This window comes from Chelonia mydas, chromosome 24, assembly GCF_015237465.2.
Source record: "Chelonia mydas isolate rCheMyd1 chromosome 24, rCheMyd1.pri.v2, whole genome shotgun sequence".
Classification (NCBI taxonomy): Eukaryota; Metazoa; Chordata; order Testudines; family Cheloniidae; genus Chelonia; species Chelonia mydas.
This window is the reverse complement of record NC_051264.2, coordinates 8,575,249-8,598,405: the sequence shown is the minus strand read 5'-3', so window position 1 is coordinate 8,598,405 and position 23,157 is coordinate 8,575,249. Positions and strand designations below refer to the sequence as shown.

Below are 23,157 nucleotides of genomic sequence, written 5' to 3'. Positions count from 1 at the left end.
CCCGTGGCTTTCAGACCCCCTCGGTATTTTGCCGTGCTAGCGAAAGGGGCTGGGGGCCCAGGTGAGCCACAGAATGTCACAGCATAGCTAGCATCTCCCTCCATGCAGCCGTGTCCTCCAGACCCTTTCTCTAGGGCGAAATAGGGAATGCAGCCCGTATTATTAGTAGCTGGGCAGGGACTGTCTACTGCACTGTACCACTGCCCAACACAATGGGGCCTCACTGCTGGGTGGCCCTCAGGCACTACGGTACTAAATCTGTTTGATGATGTGTATTACAATAGCCCTTAGAGACACCAGTGGAGATCAGGGACCCATTGTGCCAGGCGCTGCACAGACACAGCCCCTCCCACAAGGAGCTTGCGACTGAGACAGACAAAGGAAGGACCATGGCTCCCGTTTTACTGTTGGGAAGAGAGGCCCAGAGAAACAGTGTCTCCTACAGGGAGTTTGTGGCAGAGCCAGGAATTGAACCCAGGTATCCTGAGGGCCAGCTCAGGGCATTCGCTATGCCTGTAAAGGGATCTAGGAATGGGGACATCTCTCTGTTAAGAGCTAGGCTGAGACCTATCAAATTCACTGCACGTGGAAAACTACAGCCAGGAAGGATTGCTAAGTAGCTGCCAATCTAGCCCGGTTTTGCGCAGTAGGTGGGTGCAGGGATCCTGGAGGTAGTTTGTATGGCAGCTCCCAGTGGAGAACTCCTAGTGGAGAACTCCTAGCGCAGCATTAACTGGCTCTCATCATCCCCAGATCCCTAAGCACTTTACGAAGGAGGGCAGTATCATTATGCTCATTTTACAGATGGGGGGAAACTGAGGCAGAAAGTAAAGACTGGCCCAAGGTCACCAGCAGAGCCAGGAATAGAATCCACATCTCCCAAATCCCAATCTAGTGCTCTCGCCACTTGCCCACAATGCTGGTGTACAGCTGCCCTTTGGCGAGTGCACCTGGCTTTGGTGAGGTCTCTTCTGATTTACACTGGCGTAAGTGACAACAGAATAGCGGCCACTTGGTACTGGGGGCGTCCCATCCTCGTCTTGGGGCTGGGATGCTTCTAATGCCCTGGGATTTCTGTAGTGTCTTTTGCTCTTTACACAGTATGTGTAATATGAAGGCCTGACAGGGTGGAGTCCAAACACCCGTGTATGTAACACACAGGGCCCAGCCATGCTGCTGCTCTGGCAGATTCTGGTGGCTTTGGAAGCCTAGAACCCAGTGAGCGCCATTAAAGGGCTCACAAACAGTTTAAAGGGATACTACCCAATTCGGAGACACGACACTTTCCCTTTCTTCTCTGCATGTCCTGCCCTCATCAAGAAACCAGCTTAGGAAGCCAACCACTGGTGCCAACGGGGCTGGGGCCTCTCGTGTGACAGCCAGATGGTGCTTCCTTTTTAGGATATGTCTCAAGTTCCTCTCACCTGGGAGGAGCAATGGTTCAGGGAAATTAACCCGCCCTCTAACACCACTGTCTCCTGGAGGCTGTCGTCACCACATTCCAGGCTGCTAGGAAACACTAAAAACCTGGCGCTGCATCCTGCCAGCCTGCACCTGAGTTATTAACAGCAGCCGGGGCTGGAAGGCGGTGACTGGCCAGCAGAACTGGTTTGAGGCCGCTTTGGCCAGGCTACTGCACTTGCCCAAATGTATGTGCTGGGCTTAGCCCAATGTAGTCTACCACTGAGCAAAAGCCAGGGCCAGTCAGCTGAATTTTTCCCCTCAGTTAGCATTCAGTTCCTTCAGAGTCCTGCTAACTATTGGCCTGATGGCTTTATTACCAATAATACACAGAGCTTTACGGAGGTGAAGGTATCATCATCGACACCGGATGGACAGGGAAACTGAGGCACGGGGAGGGGCTCTGACAGTGGAGTGTAGGCTGGTAGATTAGCGCAACGGGCTAAGACTCAGGATTCCTGGGTTCTAAAAATGGTAACAAAGATGATGCAGGTAATTATAGACCAGGCAGGTTAACTTTGATAGCTGGAAAGCTATTGGAACAAGTTATTAAATAATCCATTTGTAAGCACCCACAGGGTAACAGATTTCCAAGCCAGCATGGATTGGTCAAGAACAAATCATGCCCAGCCAACAACCCACTGGCTTAGCAGATGTGGAGAAGCAATAGACGTGATATATCTTGATTTTAGTCAGGCTTTTGACACCGTCCCATGGGATATTCAAGCCAGGGACGTGCTCTAGGTGAAATTACGACAAGATGGGCGCACAACTGGTTGACAGACAGTGCTCAGAGAGTAGTTAGCAACGGCCCACTGTCAAACTGGGAGAGTGGAGCTAGTGAGGCCCTGCAGGGGTCAGTCCTGGGTCTGGTACTCTCCATATTGTCATTAATGACATGGATAATGGAGAGAAGACGATGCTCACAAAATTTGTGAATGACACCAGGCTTGGAGGGGTTGCAAGCACTGTAGAGGCCAGGCTTAGAATTCAAAATGACCTTGACAAATTAGAGAACTGGTCTGGAATCCTTAGACCTTAGTCCACCCGTGCTTTGCTGCACATTGGGCTACCGACATTTGCCTTCCTTGCCTGTCAACTGCCCTTCACTCCAAATCTTCCCATTTCATGTTGAGGTGCTTGATGTCGTTCAGAACTGTTCATTTCCATGTTATTCGTGCTCTTCCTCTTTTTTTTTTCTTGCGTTTTCTGGCTTCCATTCAAGGGCGGTATTTGGTAAGCGTTCTTTTTCCATTCTCAGCACATGTCCCAGCCGTTGATGTCTCCTTTTGTAGATTATTTGTGAGATGGTACCTTGTCCGGTAAGTTTTCTGACTTCTTCATTCGTAGTTCATACGTTCCAGGTAGCTATGAATGTACTCTTTTTGGCCGTGAGAATTTGGACCATCGAATGGATGACTTCCCGATGGATTTGATCATCCACTTTCATATGTGCATGTGAATGCTTTCCATCCTCCTCAGGCCGTGATTTTTGGTTTATGTGAGTAGTTTCTGGTGCTAGAACTTATTATTATTATTATTATTTTATTTATTATTTATTATTATTTTTTTTTTACGGAGACAGGAAGCTGCCCCCTCGACCAACCCTCCTCCTTTCTGATCCGGGCTTGGGACTGGCACTGGCGGAGCTGGTCTGAAATCAGCAAGATGAAATTCAACGGAGAAAAGTGCCATGCACTTTACTTAGGAAGAAAAAAATCAAAGGCACCACTGCAAAACGGGGCATCACTGGCCAGGCAATCATCCTGCTGAAAAGGCTCCGGGAGTCACAGTGAATCACAAATTGAACATGAGCCAACAATGTGATGCTGTTTCCCACCCAGGATAAATAGGTAATAATATTTGCTTACATTTCCCTAGGGGGCTGTGATGTTGTGTGTGACCTGCTTTGAGATGCTCAGATGAAAGGGGCGGTGATAGCTGTGTTATTCTCTTAGCCTCTCATAGCCCTGGTCAGTTGGAAGCTCCGGGAGGGGCGTGATTTCTCTCCACCCTCAATACGCTTTCAGCCCCTCTTCTTTGATTGTCTGTGTTTGGCTAGGTGGAGCGTTGGGAGCCCTTTGAGGGCTGCACTTTGGCAAAAACAGCGCAGATAAACGTAACCTGATCTTCGGACTATTAATGGTGGCAGGAACCGCCCTGTGCTGAGGCCATGGCTATCTGCATGTGAATAAATGCCATCGGCAGTCGCCCAGGGTCTAGTGATCAGAGCATACAAGTGTCAGGACTCCTGGGTTCTATTCCTGGCTCGGCCACAGGCTGCCATGATGATGTCATGGTATCCTCTCGCCCTGAGGATAACCCTCCAGGGGAGGGGACCCCAGTGATTAGGAAGAGACAGGTAATAGTAATGGGGGATTTGACTATTCAGCTGGGTTTGAGACATCTAAACAGACCTACGTGTCGTGGTGGGGAGGAGCCAGTGAAAGGGAAGTACCAGTGACATTGGGAAAGGTGGAAGAGAGGTCCTGGAAGCTATAGGCGGCAGGTATAAGCCTCCCCTGGCGCAGCCGCCGCAGATATGCAGCCAGATGCCTGGGCCCGCCGTGGTGGCCCTGCCTTTTCCCGTCCCTGCTCTGCCTCTTCCCCAAGGCCTTCGCTGCCCGGCCACAGCATGGCTGAGTCCCGCATCTCCACCACCCCCCTCCGGAGGTCCACGCTGCTCCCTGCATCCCTCCTCTCCTCCACTTCCCCTCCCGCACGAGGCCCCCCGTCGCTCTGTCCCTGCGGGTGGTGGGGGCCTCGTGGGGGAGTGGGGTGGAGGAGAGGAGGGACGGGGGGAGCAGTGGGCGGTGGGGGAGTGGGGTGGAGGAGAGGAGGGACGGGGGGAGCAGTGAGCGGTGGGGGAGTGGGGTGGAGGAGAGGAGGGACGGGGGGAGCAGTGGGCGGTGGGGGAGTGGGGTGGAGGAGAGGAGGGACGGGAGAGCAGTGGGCGGTGGGGGCCTTGCAGGGGAGGAGAGAAGGAACGAGGCGGCAGGGAGGCTGAGCAGGGGTGGGGCCTGGGGCAGAGTAGGGGGTGGGGCCTGGGGCGGAGAAGGGGTGGAGTGTGGGCGGGGCTTCAGGTGGAAGAGGCGGGACCCCAGGCAGAAGAGGCAGGACAGGGAGCTAGCCTCTCCCAGGGGAAGCTTCACCCACCACCCATACTGGAAGCCAAATTCAGGCTGCTAGGGAAGAGATTAAAGTCCAAGACCTCCAGGGTAGCATTCTCTGAAATGCTTCCAGTTCCACATGTAGGGCCAATTAGACAGGCAGAACTGCAGGGTCTCAATGCGTGGATGAGATGATGATGTACAGAGGAGGGATTCAGGTTTATTAGGAACTGGGAGACCTTTTGGGGAAGGAGCCTATCCAAGAAGGCTCCACCTAAACCACAATGGAACCAGATGGCTGGCATGTCAAATTAAAAAGATCATAGAGGAGTTTTTAAACTAAGGGCTGGGGAAAGCTGACAGGTGAGAGGAGAACGTGGCTCAGACAGAGACATCCCTTAAGGGAGGATTTATCCAAGGGGATTCTCTATATCCTAGTAAAGAGGATAGGATAGAAATCGACAACGTACGTGTAGGAACTGAAGAGAAACAGTCAAACAAAAAAAGAGCCCAATTCAACTAAACCACATTCAATTTAGACAACTAAATATTGACAAATTTGATAAGTGTTTGCATACAAATGCTAGAAGTCTAAATACTAAGTTGGGTGAACTTGAGTGCCTTGTGTTAAATGAGGATATTGATATAACAGGCAGCACAGAAACTTGGTGGAATTATGATAATCAATGGGACATCATAATACCAGGGTATAAAATATATAGGAATGACAGAGTGGGTCGTGCTGGTGGGGTGTAGCATTAGATGTGGGGGGAAAAAAAAGAGTCAAATATAGTAAAAATCTTAAATGAATCAAACTGTACCACAGAATCTCTCTGGATAGAAATTCTGTGCTTGAATAATAAAAGAATAGCAGTAGGAATATACTACTGACCTCCTGACCAGGATGGTGCCAGTGACTGTGAAATGCTCACGGAGATTAGACAGGCTACAAAAACAGACAACCCAATAATAATGGGGGATTTCAACTATCCCCATATTGACTGGGTACATGTCATCGCAGGAAGGGATGCGGAGATCAAGTTTCTAGAGACTATAAATGACTGCTTCTTGGAGCAGTTAGTTCTGGAACCCATAAAAGGAGAGGCAATTCTTGATTTAGTCCTAAATGGCATGTAGGTTCTGGTGCAAAAGGTGACTGATGATGGTGACAAAAGGTGGTGATAGCAACCACAATGTAATTAAATTTAACATCCTTGTAGGGGGGAAAATACTAAGAAGCCCACCACAGTAGCATTTAACTTCAAAAAGGGGAACTGCACAAAAACGAGGAAGCTAAGTTAAATGGAAATTAAGAGGAACAGTCACAAGAGTGAAATGCTTGCAAGCCACATGGAAACTATTTAAAAAGACCATAAAAGAGGTTCAAACTAAATATATGCTTGAAATAAATAAATAGATAAAAGAGTAAGAGGACCAAAAAATGCACCATGAACTGAGTATAAGAGGTAGACGGAGGCAAAAAGGCATCCTTTAAAAACTGGAAGTCAGAGCCTACTAAGGAAAATAGACAGGACTGTAATTTCTGGCACGTCAAGTGTAAAAGTATAATTAGGCAGGCCAAAAAAAGAATCTGAAGAGCAACTAGCTAAAGACAAAAAAAACTAAACAGCGATTTTTTTTTTGATTTTTTTTTTTTAAAGTACATCAGAAGCAGGAAGCCTGATAACAATTACTGGGGCCATGGGAGCACTCAAGGAAGACAAGGCTGTTGCAGAGAAGGTAAACAAATCCTTTCATCGGTCATCACTTCAGAGGATATGAGGGAGATTCCCACATCTGAACCAGTCTTTTTAGGTGATAAATCTGAGGAACTGTTGTCCCAGATTGAGGTGTAAATAGAGGAAGTTTTGGAATAAATTGATAAATTAAACAGTAGTAAGTCACCAGGACCAGATGGTATTCATCCAAGAGTTTTGAAAACTCAGATATGAAATTGCAGAACTCCCAACTGTGGTATGTAACCTATTGCTTAAATCACTCTCTGTACCAGATGACTGGAGGGTAGTTAATGTGTCACCGATTTTTAAAAAAGCTTTCAGACGTGATCCTGGCAATTACAGGTTGGTAAACGTAAGTTCAGTACCAGGCAAACTGGCTGAAACTGTAGTAGAGAACAGAATTATCAGCCATATTGAGAAGGTATGGTGGGGAAGAGTTAACATGGCTTTTGTAAAGGGAAATCATGCCTCACCAATCTATTAGAATTCTTTGAGGGTGTCAATAAGCATGTGGACAAGGGGGATCCAGTTGATATAGTGTACTTGGACTTTCAGAAAACCTTTAACAAAGTACCTCAACAAAGGCTCTTAAAGCAAAGTAAGCAATCAAACTCTGTCCTCTCATGGATCAGTAAGTGGTTAAAAGGTAGGAGTAAATGGTCAGTTTTCACAGTGGAAAGAGGTAAATAGTGGGCCTTCTAAGGATCTGTACTGGGACCTGTGTGCTATTCAACTTACTTCATTCCCTTTTCCAGATCATTTAGGAGTGAGATGGCAAAATGTGCAGATGATACAAAACTACTCAAAATAGTTAAGCCCAAAGCTGATTGCCAAGAGCTACAAGGGGAATCTCACAAAACTGGGGCAACTGAGCAACAAAATGACAGATGAAATTCAGTGTTGATAAGTGAGAAGTAAGGCCCATTGGAAAACATCATCCCAACTCTACACACACAATGATGGGGTCTGAATTAGCTGTTTACCACAGAAGAAAGAGATCTTGGAGTCCTTGTGGATAGTTCTCTGAAAACATCCGGTCAGTGTGCAGCAACAGTCCAAAAAGTGAACAGAATGTTGGGAATCATTAAGAAAGGGATCGATAACAAGACAGAAAATATCATGTTGCCTCTCTATAAATCCATGGTACGCCCACATCTTGAATACTGCGTTCAGTTCTGGTTGCCCCATCTCAAAAAAAAAAAAAGATATATTTGAATTGGGAAAGGTATAGAGAAGGGCAACAAAAATCAGTAAGGGTATGGAACAGCTTCTGTATGAGGAGAGATTAAAAAGCCCAGGATAGCTCATGCTGGAAAAGAGATGACTAAGGGGGGATATGATAGAGGTCCATAAAATCATGAGGGGTGAGAGAAAGTGAATAGGGAAGTGTTGTTTACTCCTTCACATAACACAAGAGCCAGGGGTCACCCAATGAAATTAATAGGCAGCAGTTTAAAACTAACATAAGGGAGTACTTCTTCACACAATGCATAGTCAACCCGTGGAACTCCATGCCAGGGGATGTTGTGAAGCCCAAAAGTATAACTGGGTTCAAAAAAATTAGATAAGTTCCTGGAGGATAGGTTCATCAGTGGTTATTTACCAAGACGGTCAGGTAAATGCAACCCCATCCTCTGGGTGTCCCATAACCTCTGACTATACTCTGATTTATATTAAATCTCTGGAACAGCTTCCTAACTGTAAGCACAGTAGGACAATGGAACAGACTAGGGAACCGCCTAGGGAGGTGTCAAAACTCTTTTGTTGGAGGTTTTTCAAGAGGCTGGATGGCCATCTGTCTTGGATGGTTTATTCCCAACAAATCCTGCATCTTGGCAGAGGGTTAGACTAGATGACCCTTGTGGTCCCTTCTAGCCCTATGATTCTATGACTGCCAGAAACTGGGAGTGGACAACAGGGGATGGGTCATTTGATAATTGGCTTGTTTTGTTCATTCACCCTGAAGCATCTGGCACTGGCCACTGCTGAAAGACAACGAGGCTAGATGGCCCATTGGTCTGACCCAACACAGTCATTCTTATGTAATGTTCTTATGTTCCTAGATACTTTTGGATGTCACTTCAGATCAGAGCTCTGAGGATTAGTCAATGAATGTTTCTGAAGTGCTTTGAGATCCTCACGCAGAAGGTGCATACAGAAATTTATTTATTTCACTGTAGCACCTAGAAACCCCAGCCGGGATCAGGTCCCCATCGCATCAGGTGCTGCACAGACACACAGTGAGAGAGTCCCTGCCCGAAGAGCTCAGTCTGAACAGACCAGAAAGATTATTATCCCCTTTTTACAGGTGGGGGAATTGAGGCCCAGGGAGATTAAACAATTTGATTAAGATCATACAGGGAGTCTGTGGCGGAGTCTGTGGCAGAGTCCGGACTTGAATCCATCTCTCCAGAGTTCCAGTCCAGTCGGCCTTAACCACAGGACCCGTCACCTTTGCTGCCCCATTTTGGTGTTACCATATGGCTGGCAGCCCAGGTTGCTTAATTCTGGTTTCTAACAATGAGACAATGTCTTTGTCGTCCAATAAATAACACCATAACAATTTTCTACAGCTGGAACCACATGGGGCCAGACTCCAGGTGGTGTGAATTGGCCAGAGCTCCATTGGAGTCAATGGGGCTAGATCCCCAGCTGGTGTGAATGAGCCCTGCTCCACTGGAGCAAATGAACCAGATCCTCTGCTGGTATAAGTCAGCATCACTTCATTGACTTCAGTTGAGCAGTATGGATTTACACCCACTGAAGAACTAGCCGTGAACATGTGTTCTAATAAACACATGCTCTGTTTAGTCCATATGACTGCTGTGAGGCATCTGCCCTCAATTATGAAAGGCCTAGGACAGCTACAATAGCAACTGGATATATTTACTATAAACCACAATTGGGGTGATTCATAGCATGGAAAATACAAACAAATACTTGAGTAGGGGCTATTTTGGCCAGTATAATTGCAGACCTTGCCCTCAGACATGTGTATTCATCACACAGAGAGGTGACCTCACGCAGGCCTACCTAGGGCATATTTCACCATTCAGAGATAAACATAGAAATGCCTTCTCCATTATACCCCAAGTGCAGGGTGTTGGATGTAACCTACTTTAGTTAGGCCCAAGTTATCGGGAAGAACAACTCCTTTGGTGACACCCACTAGAGAAAGATTTGCCTAGCAGGGAACAATGAGATGAAAATAGCTCACAAAGAGAAGAGGAAACCCAATGTTATCCAAGTCCAGAGGTTAAAATTGCCAAGTGTGACTATAGAGAGGTGAGTTCAGAAGACGGTGGGAGTCCAGACTCCTGGGTTCCATTCCCTACTCCATGAACATGGCCAACTCTGGAGGACAGATTCTGCTCTTGCTTATGTTGGAGCAACTCAGCTGACGTGAAATGGAGTGACCAGGGCCGAGTCAGTGGGAGAGGACAATCTGGACCTGTGATTTCAGTGGAATTACTCCAGATCTATGTGTCTAGAGCTGGATTTTTAAAGGGATTTACGCAGTTGGAAGTGCAGACAGGCACCTAGTGGGATGTTGTGAAAGCCAAAAGGATAATGGGGTTCAAAAAAGAATTAGATGCGTTCCTAGAGGATAGGTCCATCAATGGCTATTAGCCAAGGAGGTCAGGGATGCAGCCCCATGCTCTGGGTGTCCATGGACTGTGCCTTGTGTGAAGTACTTCCTTAGGTTTGTTTTAAACCTGCTGCCTATTAATTTCATCAGATGACCTCTGGTTCGTGTGTTATGTGAAAAGGGTAAATAACACTTCCCTATTCACTTTCTCCACACCGCTCTTGATTTTATAGACCTCTATAAAGTTATAAATAAAGGAACCTTTGGATAAGGCTGCTCCATTCGAGTGCTACAGGGATCTCAGAAACACACTCATTCTGAACCACCGAATGCTGGGCAGGCAGTCCAAGGTCACTTCATCACATGAGGTTACTTCTCTGATGATAACACTGCTTCTGCAAACAGCTGCTACTTTCTAGCACTAAGCAACCTGAGGATTGAAGCCGAAAGATTTAAAAGCGACCTTGCAAAGTCCGGGCTTCCAGCAGCTCAGACAGCATTAGCTCTTTGCTCTTTCCTGTCAACAAAGGATCTCAACGCACTTTACGATCATTCTTCAAACCAATCCCCACCCACCATCATAATCCCCACTTTACAAATGGAACCACAGAGCTGGGGGAAGTGACTTCCCAAGTTCAGAGAGTGAGTCTGTTGCAGCAGTGGGAATAGAACCCAGGCGTCCTGAACCATTAGCCAGCTGCAGGAGACCTGGCTTCAAGGCCTGCTCTGCCACAGGTGTCCTCTGTGACCTTGGGCCAGTCATTTAACATGTCTGTGCCTCACAGCCCCATCCTCACATCCCTCACGCAGGGGGGCTGTGAAGACAAAACGCTGTAACGATTATGAGACTCTCAGGTACTATGGTGACCATATAAGTACCAAGATAGATATACTGTGTTCACCTGCCCCTGAGCTGGGAGTCATGGCTCCTAGGCCCCTGCTCTGACCAGCAGGCCTTCACTATCTCCATGGAGATTTCAGTTTGGTTCTCTAGGACTTCTGAAGGATTCATCCATCTTTAAACAATGTAGGTGTTTATTGGCTAATGAGCTGTGGACTGAGATGTCTATGGCTGGGTCATGGACATCAGAGCTGAATCACCTGAGCCAGACTGCAACCGATGTAGCAATTAATGTAATGGGGCAGATCCTGTGTGATGCAAACCCGTCATCAGGGCCTGATTTACTGCAGAGCAGGAAGGGGGTTGGCGAGCCTGGTTTTAACTATGGGGTGGGAGGTGGAGTGGGAAAGGAGGGGGGCGGAGATTATTATTATGTTGGATCATATTAAAGAAGTTCTGTATTAAAATCACAAATGAGTTTGATTCCCCATAGTTTAAATTCCAGGGTATTACTAATTAAGAGGTCTCTTGGTTTTTGGTACTGTTTCTCTCCCTCTGTGTGTGAAACTTGCAAGCTGCTAATTGTGTTAGTACATTCTAAGACAGAGTCTGTTCTCAAAGCAATTCACAGAGAGAGAGACCCAAAGCAATACTCTAACAACAGAAACAGCACTCAGAGACTCCCCGCCCTTTTGTTGTATTAACAATTGTGATTAAAATAGAGATAGAGGATGTATGTGGATGGATGCTTGGTGTGGATAATAACTGAATGATCAGGGAGGTGCCAGCCTAAGAATCCAGTGTCCATCGGCTGAAGAAGGCATCAAGTGGAAATAACCAGAGGACCCCCGGAGGGCAGACTGGAATCCACCCAACAGCCTCAAGAATGGGAGAACCAAAGAACAAGATAACATCTAGCAGCAGAGAGCCGTCAGGAATGTGCTATCTGCTGATTGATTCAGCAACAGCATGATGAAGCAATTCCCATAGACTGGCATAGGAAGAAATTCCTATAAAAATAGACTCTAAAAAGTGAGAACTTTGGGGTCTGATTCTGCAAACCAACTTCCAGGAGCATCAGATGAGCATCTGACAAGGCCCTGCTCCCTCCTCATGTCCAGGCCACCTGGCCAGTGGCTTGGCATGAGCAACTCTAAGGCTGGTAACTATGATAACAACCTTGCAGAACCTGTGTGTGTGTGTTTGTATGAATGAATGTGTGAATAAATATGAGATTGAATGGAATGTTATAGCTATAACTAACTGCTTACTATGATTCTTTCTGTATTCACAATAAATGTGGTATTTTGCCTTTTTCCCTTTAATAAGATCCTGCTGGTTTTTAATTTATTGGTATAACAATTTTTGCAGGGAGAGGTGGAGTTTGGCTTGTCTCTAGGACACACCCACCTGGAGACGCCCTGACATTTACGACTGTACGTACGTTTGTTTTGCGTTAATATGAATTCAGAGGAACTTGGAAAGACCCGTGAGTGGAGGTTTCCCTTTAAGAGTTGCTGGTTGGACCTTGGACCTTATCTGTGTTAGCAAAGTCTGGGTCCCAGGGGCAAGTGAAGGATCAAAGCTTAATGTGGGGGCTGGGCTGAAGACCCAAGAACAATACCAAAAAAGAGAGACCACAGATGTGAGCCTGGGACAGGCCAGTTGCTAGCAAAATGGGCATCGGAGGGCATCACGGCTGCAGCTGAATGAGCAGCCCAGGCCTCCTACCCTTACAAGGTCAGGAGGAGTTTGGCATTTGTACTGGTCTCAATCCAGAGGAGGGAGGAAGGAAAAGTGGTTAGGGCGCTGACTTGTGATACGGGGATGCCCTCTTCTGCCATAGACTCCTTGGGTGACCTCAGCACAGGACACGGAGCCAGGCCAGAGGAGGGGAGAGGGTCACTCGGGCCATGGACTTTGGGCAAGTCACTTAATCCCTGTGGGCCTCAGTTCCCCATGCGTACAATGGGTGTGACATGCCCCTGTCTCGGACAGGTGTTGAAGGATTTTGAGGGGCTCATCCACTCTGGTAACAGTGGCACCCAGAGAGATTGCATCAGTGGAATTCCTCTGGCTTTACGCCAATGCGGCTGAGATCAGAATCTGGCCCTGGGACCCTGAATGGAGGTGCTGGCGACTAGGAAGGGTTTAACGGGGGATGCCAGAAGGAGTGGGGGAGTTGTGCCTTAGCTTATGGCCCACCTCCCCCGTTGGTTGCTTTCCCTGCCACAACCCTCTTCTGGCAGGTAAATGACTTATCTGGCGTACTCGCCCACCGCCCGGTGGGTGCATGTGGCACTGCTTTACCAGTCAGACCCTTTGTCCCAGAGGCTGTGCCAGGAGCTGCGCGTGTTTACACTGGCTTGGAACATCCCGTTGTGGTCAAAAAACCACCAGCAGTTGCACTCGGATGGGTGGGTGGCTCCCCAGATGCTATGTTGGGCCTGTGACGTAGGGCAGAATGGGCGCGGCCCACTGGGCCTCTGTGGCCGCTGTTTACCCAGCTAACACGGGGCAAAGTTCATGTTTTACAGCCTGGCTCAGCTCCCTGCTCTCACGCCCCTACCCTGCTCGGTCCCTGCGGAACGTCTCCACCTCGTTCCCTAGCAATGCTTGTGTTCGCAGGGAGCTATGGAAACGCTGAGTGGCGCGTGCCATCAGAGGAGCACTGAGCCAACACCCCGTAGAGCCAGCCCTGGGCTTCTCGGAAAAGGTGAGTCTGCTTCAAAGTGACCTCATGCAGTGGGGGGTGGGTCTCAAACATACTGGGCCCCCACCTGTGAATTATCCCCATTTTACTGATGGGGAAACTGAGGCACGGGGAGGGATTTTCCCCATAGAGCCATTTTCCCCAAAGATGCCAGCAGCCACACTGGGAGCTGGAGTTTCAAAAGACCTCCGCACCTTGGGTGCTGCAAAGGGAGCAGCTCGGTGCTGAGCTCCCAGCTCTTTTGAAAATCCGGCTCCAATTATGGGTGCTGAGCCTTTGAAAAACTGGCCCTTAATGAGGAAATGCAAGACCTGGGAGTAGAACCCTGGGAGTCCTGACTCCCACGCTCCTGCTGTAACCCATACACCCCACCCCTGGGAATAGGCCCCAGGAGCCCTGACTCTCAGTCCCCTTGCTCTGATCAGTATGCCTCACAACCTCTACTTGAGCAAATGCCCTGCACATAGTTTTTGTCTCCAGTGGTTCTTTATGCAATCTGCAAACATGACAGGAGAATTCTCAGCTGGTTTCTGTGACCCACTGTGGTGTTAGTCAGAATTCCTCAGCTGCAGCTCCTAATGGACAATTTCCCCCAAACACAGACACACCAAAATATGTAGCTGCTAGTTGGAACATCTTGGGTCTCCCCAGCTAGGCTAGACATCTCCTGAGAACCAGGTCTCTCTTGGGGGCACGGGCGGTTCTGCCCGGATGCAGCAGACACTATGTGAACATGAGAAATAAGGAGTCCCGTGTTTCTGTGGAGTCAGTGCAAAGGTGGGGGGGAAGGAGATGAAGAATTGGGTCAGTTCTTCTTTCTTACGCTGCGCTTATCACTGGACTGAGGCCCAGATTCTCAAAGGTATTGAACCCCCTAACTTCGACTGGGCCTGTCCGTCATGCATGAAGCACCGTGACGTCACATCGGTTATGTGTCATTTGGTCTCTCATCCTCTCCCCAAGGGGAGAAGTGTGGACAGTGGAGTGTCTTGTTTGGTAAAGTTGTAGGGGGGGTTGTTTTATTTTAAGACACGCACGTTGTTCTGTATTTATGTTAGAGAAGACAGATCAAAGAAGCGCGCTTCGGCCTTGGAGCGGAAGGTGGGGAGGTTTGGGATGGGCCTGGGTTTCTGGAGAAGGTCATTCTACAGCCTCAAGAGAGATCAGCCTCTCAGGTTTGCTGCCTCCATGGTTAGAGCCAGGCTCCCTTCTCGAATCTACCCCCCTCTAAGGGGCAACTTGCTTGGTGTGAACACAGGGCAAGACAGGCATTTGCTCCGGCTCAGTGCCTCTCTTCCGCCAGCTGCAGGATCAGGTCCCCCTGAGCTCATCCCTGTGGAATGCAGCAATTGGAGGAGGGGAAACGGCACGCCCTTTTGGCAGAGGAGGAGGACAGACTGGCTCCCTGCAAGTTGGGATGCGAGGAGGTGGCTTTGCTGCAGATGCTTCTTGTAGAAGGGAAGAAATGGCCTTCTGGAGGTTGCAGACCCAGCTGGCACTGATCCCTGAAGCGGAGGGGGGCCAAGAGGCGCCTTGCCCTGACGCCGGGGGTGAAGAGAAAGAGGGGATTTTTTGCCAGGTAGGCTCTATCCTGTGATGGTGTCTCCGGGGGAAGGGAGGGAATGCGATTTAAACTTTTCCCAGCCACAGGCAGCGTGGAGCGGGGCACTGAGCTCATGCTGAGGCTGAAGGGTCAATGGTTCTTTGCAGGAAGAGATGGTGAGGGACCTATTGCTTGGTCTTCTGTGTAGCTGGCTGGCTCAGAGGACTGGGATTCTGCCTCTGGACAGGTGCCTGGGAATCCTTCTCCTCTGATCCCTACCGGGAGGCTGGTGTGAATTGGGTTTGGTCACCGGGTCTCGCTCCAGATCCCGCAGCTCAATAGCCAGGTTCAGCAGAGAGGCCGTAGGCAACGGATGCCCCTAGTGGAGAGCCCTGCCAGGGGTCAACGCTAAGCTTCACTGGCAGGACAGTAATGGGGAAGCTTGGCTTGCCAGGCTATTCCATCTCTGTGGGGATGGAGGGTACCAGTCTCTGGGGCTGGCAGGCCAACACCACAACAAGGCAGCAGTAGGCTGAGAGGAAGGATGGTCCAGTGGTTAGGGTGCTTGCCTGGGATGGGGCAGACCTACGTTCAAGTCCCTGCTGTGCTATAGGTCCCTTATGGGGCTGTGGACAAGTCACCAAGGACCAGATTTTGAAAGGTGACTAAGACGCATCTAGGTGCTAGTGGGAGTCCCAAAGGCATGTAGCTTTTGTAAATCACCCTGTGCACCTACGCTCCTTTCAAAATCTGCCCCGAAGTGCCTCCGTCCCTTTTGTAAATGGGACTTTTAACGCTTCTAAGGGGACGTCTGCACTGCAAAACAAAAACAACCCCCTAGCGGAATCTCAGAGCCCACGGCAGCCGACTCAGGCACCCAGGGCTTGTGCTACGGGTCTAAAGAGCAATGGAGATGTTCCCGCTCAGGCTGGAGGCCCGGCTCCGAGCCCATACATCTGCGCTGCTGTTTTTAGCCCTGCGAGCCCGCGCCAGCTGACCCAGGCTATGAGACTCACTGCTGCAGGAGTGGGGGTTTGCAGCGTAGACAGACTCTAAGGCACTTCGGAATTCGCGATAATGTCCCCTGAAGTCTTTCTGTGGTCTCAGATCCACAGCTGTACAAGGGGGACAACAGCATGGCCCCACCCCCAAGGGATTTGTGAGGATCATACATGGAAGACTTTGACCTGCTCAGGTATGATGGTCACAGGGGCCAGCTATCTAGACGGATGGAAGAATTCACATGCCCACGCTCAGAAAGACACAGCATGGAGGGGTGAGCGTCTCTGCACGTGGGGGCCACAGGCTTTGTTATCAAAAAGCAAACAGGGCCGTGGAGCATTCGCCCCGCTCCTCCCGTTGCTTTGTGAGGCTCTCTCACGTGGACAAGCTGTGGCCCTCTCTTCCCCGGTTCTGTTCTCACACGCTGAGAAGTGAGCTGGCACGAACATAAAACCCCAAGCACCTTCTTTCTTCTGCTCAGCTCTGAGAAAGGGACAGTCTGCTTCTCACAGCGGCTCCTGGAAACTTCCTTGCCGCACCCCAAACAATCCCTCAGCATGCTAGATCTCTTTCCAAGTCCTTGCCTGCTGAACCACAAACAGAGGAGAGAGAGATGGCTGGTTACTCATCCAGCACCTGCAAAGAAAAGCGCCACAACAAAGCAGGGTGAACGGGACAGATCCAGTGCAACAATTAACTCATTCTCCTTTGCAGCAAACCTGGCTTTAGGGAGAACTCTAGGCCCTCGGGAGTAACTGCAGAGAAATCAGGAGAGGGAATGTGGTTGAGTGTTAGAGCAACAGTGTATGTGTCAGCACTCCTGGGTTCTGTTGCTGCGTCTCAGTGTAAGTCTGGCCCAGTGGCTAAAACAAAGGAGCGGGTGTCAGGACTCCTGGGTTCTACTTCTCTTGGGTTCTTGGGGGGAGCATGGTCTGGTTGTGAGAGCAGGGGCCTAGAAGGCTGGACACCTAGGTTCTTTTGCTGATGCTGGATGGGGAATGTGACCCTAAAAATTAAAACAGAGGCATTATCGATTCTGTTCTTGACCCTGCCATAACCTTGCTGGGTGACATGGGGTATTTAATCAGTCACGACCTGCATACCTCAAAAAGAAAAGGAGTACTTGCGGCACCTTAGAGACTAACCAATTTATTTGAGCATAAGCTTTCGTGAGCTACAGCTCACTTCATCGAAAAGCTTATGCTCAAATAAATTGGTTAGTCTCTAAGGTGCCACAAGTACTCCTTTCTTTTTGCGAATACAGACTAACACGGCTGTTACTCTGAAACCTGCATACCTCAGTTTCCCTTCTGTAAAATGGCAATGACACCACCTCAAGGGAGTGCTGTGAGGCTTAATTAACCAATATCCTTGGCTGAAAAGGTGCTAGAGAAGCATGATGTTAATACATGGCAGGAGATCAAAAATGATGGTTAGCCTTCTCTGAAGACACTTAAGCAAAACTCCAGAATAATCTCTGTGAATAGGCTAATTAGGCAGCAACTCCAATGGAATGTACCACCCAGAAGAAAATATAGCTGACTTCTAGATCTTCTTTAACCAGCTATGTCATTAAACTTCTCTTTGACATACTTCTCCTGCAGGACACAATCTTCACCCCCTTCCTTCTTGTTAGGGGCTGCAGCACCTTAAACTACTTAAATATCCCCCCAAAGCAAATGACTAGAAAACAATTCAAAGTCATGTTATGTATATATTGCCCCACTGCAAACAAATGCAAGATTCTTCAAGTTCATGGACCACCAACATGTAAGGTTCTGGATACAAATGATTGCAGAATTAATGTAGAAACAATACATGCAGCCTCGATTATGCAAATAATAGCAATGAAATTAAGTTATGCATTGCATGTAAATCCATATATTTAATTCAAAAATAATAAAAATTGTGAATTAATTTGCATGTAATATACCTTCCAGTACAAATGGCTGGAAACCACAATTAAAAATCCTGCATTGATTTTCATATAATTTCTTGACAAATTGAAAACATCTCAAATTGTGAATTTTTTTTTTTGCATTCCAATTAAAGTAAGTGGAAAGCAATTGTAAACTATAAATGCAGCATCCCCCTTGCATCAAATAACTGTAAATATTAAAAACCATGTCATGTATACATGTGAATTAGTTATCATATGGATAACTATCTTAGAAAACATAAATAATAGTCATGCATTTTTTCCATGTAATATCCTCCAATGCGAATAATTACATAAACATTTAGAAGAGTTCAATAATTAGACAATTAAATGACCTGGATTAATTTCCATATATTATCCCCCATGCAATTTTGGGAGGTGGGGGAATAATGCTTAAAAGCCCATACCTTAATTTGCCAATGCAAATAGATGGGAGCAAACAACTGATAACAGAACCATAAACTGGTATAGAGTGCAAACATAATGCTGGCCCGCCCATACATTGAGGTGGCTACAATGTACTTGATATACGTGGCTCCATAGTACGTGATTTGAACAAAAGAGCCCGCCCCCCTCCACACTAATTTACAGATCCTACCTGTGGGGCATTAATTTATATACAAGACCCCCGCCCCACGGTGCGGTTCTTTGCATATGCAAGATTCCCACCCCGTTGTACATTAGTTTACAACGGAGGAAGACCCTGACCGGCCGTGAGTTTATTTACATGCAAGACCCCACCTTGCTTTGCATTAATGTACATGCAAGACGTTGCATTGCTTTGCATTAACATGCACGACTCCGCCCTGCCGCATATTAATTTATATGCGAGACCCCGACCCACCATGACTTCATTTACATGCAAGACCCTGTCTTGCTTTTGTATTCATTAACACGCAAGACCCTGCCCTACTTTGCATTAATTAACACGCAAGACCCCGCCCTACTTTGCATTCATTTTCATGCAAGACTCCCCCGATCGCGGTGCACTAATTTACACGCAAGACCCTGACCTGCCTGCTTTCATCCTCCCTGCTCCTTGGGGCGCCGCGCGCGCGGCAGCACCTCCCCCGACCAGCGCGAGCCCCGGGCTCACGAGCAGGCGGCGCGCGAGGCGTGGAGCGCGGCGCCGGCCCAGCGGGAGGCCAGCGCCCGGCAGCAAGGGGCGGGGCCTGCAGGCGCGGAGGGGCGTGGCCGGGGGGCCTGGCCGGTATTTCTCGCGCGGGCGGGCCCCCCCCGCCGCCTAGTCGGGTCGGAGCCGGACTGGCGGCATGAGCGAGGTGCGGAGCGTGTGCACGCTGGCCGAGGTGCGGCCGGGCGGCGACAATCCGGTAAGTCTCCCCCCCCCCCCGCCGCTCCCGGGCCTGTGGGGGGCAGGGCATCCCCCCAACGGGCCAGGCGCCCCCAGCCCCCCGCATGGGGGTGACCAGGGCTGGCCGCGGGGCTCAGTGGCCTCCCCCCAGGCTGAGGGTGCAGGGCTGGGCCGAGGTCTCTGTGGTGCTGCAGGGCCCCCCTCAGTTCCTGGGGGGCTCCGTGACCTGGTCTCCCCCCTTGTGGCTTTATGGGGGACCCCACTCAGTCCCTGGGGGCTCCTCCCCCTGGTCACATCTCCTCATTGGTCCAGGGGGGACCCCCATAATCCCGGGGGGCTCCCTCAACTGCTCTCACCCCCTGGGGCTCTGTGGGGGACCCCTCAATTCCTGGCGGGGGGCTCTGCGAGCTGGTCTTACCCCCTCCTGGCTCCAGGGGGTCCCCCTCAGTTCCCTAGTTCAGGACTGATCTGTACCCCTAGTGGGGGGCACCCTCTCCCCTGTGTGTGTGTTGGGGGGTCTCAAAGCTGGATCTAGCTCCTTGTGGCCCCTCGATTCCTGACATGGCTGTGGGTTCCCCTGTGACTTCCGGGCTCTTGTCCCCAGGGCTGTCCACCATCTCGCGATGGAAGTGGCTTGGGTTAGGGTGCAGGGGTGGCACGCAGGGGGTGAAGGATCTGTGGCACCTCTGGTTCCAGCTCCGGGGGGTGGGGGGAGGCAGCCCTTTGCAAAGGAGAAGCAGGAGGGACCTGAGGTTAAGAGAGGGTTATTGAGACTCCAGTAACCAGAAAGCCTTTCTGAAACTTTCCTTGGTTGTTGAAAGCTGCCATAGACAGCAGGTGGCTCCTGAGCTGCTTGAAAACAGGGAAGGTTATCAGACCATAATGCAGAACAGACAGGGCTTTGTTTCAGTCTCTTACAATTGCAGTTCTGTCATAAGGTTTTTCCCCCTCCCCTTCTACTAATTTATTTTGGCTTGTAAAAATACTAGAAGCCTTGTTGAATGCTTATCAAAATACGTTATCCTTAAAGTGTTTGTTGTGTAATCTTGTATTAACATACTGTAGGCTTATTTTCTTTCAGAGTAGCAATTTTTCCCTGTGGCACAAGTGTGTGCTTCAAGTGTTATATGCTGTCAGGAGAGTTTATAGATCAGAATATTGTCCAGGCTAATCAGAAACCTTTAGCCACCCTCACTCGTGTTGTACTCTGTTTTATATTTTTTGTTTGAAAAAATTTTAGGTGCTCTAGATCTATGATGAGGACCTAGAGAGAAATGTAGACAGTAACACCACAAGAATCATTGCCTGCTACACCTTTATCTATTTATCTATTTAAAATATGTATAAATACACAATTTATATAGCACTGCTTGATGTGATGCCCACGGACATGGCTCATGTAATGTTTACTACATTTGTGGGAAAAGTCATGCAGGCAGCAAATGGTTTTGATATAATACAGATGTCAAATAACTATATCCAGATTGTGCTAATGGAATTGTGTGCTTTATGTGGAGCTTAATGTGCCTGTAGTCAAGATGATAATTACATTGGAGATTTTAATAATGAGATTTGAGTAATCTAGGCATTGGCAGTTGCTGGTAGTAAATGTGTTTTGGTTGTTAGAAAGACCAGGTGAATGAGCTAATATCTTTTATTGGACCAGCTTCGATTGGTGAGAGAGACATGCTTTCAAGGTTTTGCAAAGCTGAAGAGGGACTGGTTTTAGTTGTGTCACTTTACAAGTAGTTCTGTTTCATGTGTGTTTTTGTTTTGTTCAAAGTCCTTCTAAATTGCTTTCAGCAGATCTCATTGATAGGAATGCCAGATTTTGGTGTGGCTTACAGTTCTTGACATAGATTGTTTGTTCTTTGGGTTAATGATGAAGCAGAGAAATACTGGATCTGATAAATTGGGTTTTCCAGAACCCCAAGTTTTCGAGCTACAGTTCCAGGCACATCAAATTATCCATTTGGGTCCTGCAGTCAGTCCTGTGTGTCAGTCAATTGATCCAATTTTCTTTCTACTATATAAATATTAGACAAGAAAAAGAAGCTAGATTTTTAATGTCTTGGGGGGAAATCCAGCCTGGAAAAACATGGCTGCCATAAATGTACACTGGATTTCTCCCTTGCAGTTGTTCAACAGAAGTTTAATTGTTTCATCTTCGGTTTCTCATTATCCTTGCCAGTATCAGTCCACGGGCCTTTGTATGTATCAAAGGTGACTCATCTTTGAATCTTCTAATGAGAGAATCCTAACTCCCTGCAGCCCTTCCCTACCATATATGGAACAGTTGCGGTGTTAAGCATGTATTGCATACATGTTATGTGTGGTACTGTAGTAATAAGCAACACTAGCACACCTTGTGTCTTCAACACTTGGCAAACATTGCCTAATTACTCTTCACAATACCGTTCTGGTCAGTCCTGTTCCCATTCGACAAACTGACACAGATGAAGTGACTTGTGACCAAGTGATTCAATGCTGGTATTGGGTTCCTGGCTTTCAGTCTCAGGCATTCTTCCCTGGTCTCAAAAAAGATAATCCTCTTCTTTTCCGCTGGTAATAGCTCATCTTAAGTGATCACTCTCCTTACAATGTGTATGATAACACCCATTTTTTCATGTTCTGTGTGTATATAAATCTCCTCACTGTATTTTCCACTGAATGCATCCGATGAAGTGAGCTGTAGCTCATGAAAGCTCATGCTCAAATAAATTGGTTAGTCTCTAAGGTGCCACTAGTAGTCTTTTTCTTTTTGCGAATACAGACTAACACAGCTGCTACTCTGAATCCTCTTCTTATGTAGCTCTCCAGTCACTTCTTTAGTCAGGTCAACATAATCTTCTGTTTTTAAGCCAGGTCTTTAGTACTCCACTAACCTTCTCTTTTTCCTAGACTAATTTTCTCGCTTCTGGATGCTCTTGAGAATAGATAGCTGAAACATACTTTGCTGAGCAATGCTCAGTGTCTCTTCCTTTAATTATTTAACTAATCTGCATCCCTTGTGTTCCTGCTTATTTTCATTCTTGATGGGTTTCACAGCAAAGAATGTGCCACGATCACAAATGAGATCTAAAATTGGACTTTTCAAAATATGTGAATCCTAATTCAGCTACTGACCCTATTTCATTTCCTTCAACATCAGTTACCTTATACTGTGGCGGAAATATCTACGTTTGGATTATTTTCAATCTTACGCATTGAAAAAAATCTGAGAATGTCAGTGTTAAATCAGATACCACTCCCCGCTCAGAATAAACTCTTGACATCAGAAAAGCCATTTTTTATTTTATTTTATTAAAAAAAAAAAAACCACATAAATCTCCCTTAGCTGTAGATAGATCTTCACAGAAGCGCAAGTAGAAAATGGTTCAAAAATTGTCAGGTTTCCTTTGGCTCTTCCTTAATTCATGACCCCTGTAGTAAATGCTTTAAACATGTGCAATTCAAGGTGTGTTGGAAGCAAAGAAAATTGAGCAAGTTGCATAATCTTTATGCAGCAAATAGCTCAAGGTTAATATGATATTTACTAAGGTGTTGCCATGTGAGGTTTGTTCCAAATATGTGTTTTTTAATAGGTAGTACGTAGCACTTACTAACTCACAGACACACCTGTCATGCTACAAAGAACACCTTCTGCCTCTTGAAGAAAATAACTGGGGGCAGTAATATATATTTCCTTAATTTCTAATTGTTAGTGGTTATTAATTTTTTTTCTAAAAGAGCAGGAGGGGGAAACCAGCATAGTCATGGTTTTAAATGTAGCTGGAAGGAAGACAAGTGGGATTCATTCCTGCTTTAACTTCATTGCAATCAGTGGAATTACGTGGGCCAAATGCATCTCCGGAGGAGTTGAATTTGACTGTCTGTGTAGGGGAGAGATTAGTGCAGACTTCTGTGCG

At 47.8% G+C, this 23,157-nt stretch overlaps 1 protein-coding gene across 5 annotated transcripts in view; it reads left to right on the top strand.

The window, feature by feature from the left end:
• Positions 1-14,608: 14,608 nt before the first annotated feature.
• TUFT1 (tuftelin 1) overlaps positions 14,609-23,157 on the top strand; it is a 29,052-nt gene continuing 20,503 nt past the window's right edge. For 3 of the 5 annotated variants that reach the window (XM_043535122.1, XM_043535123.1, XM_037882783.2), the window contains exon 1: positions 19,114-19,268. In XM_043535122.1, coding sequence (XP_043391057.1) covers positions 19,209-19,268 — 60 coding nt within the window. In that variant the 5' untranslated portion in view covers positions 19,114-19,208. Of the gene's footprint in view, positions 15,033-19,113; positions 19,269-23,157 lie in introns of those variants that run through there. The other 2 variants (XM_043535121.1, XM_037882784.2) reach the window with 2 other exon arrangements.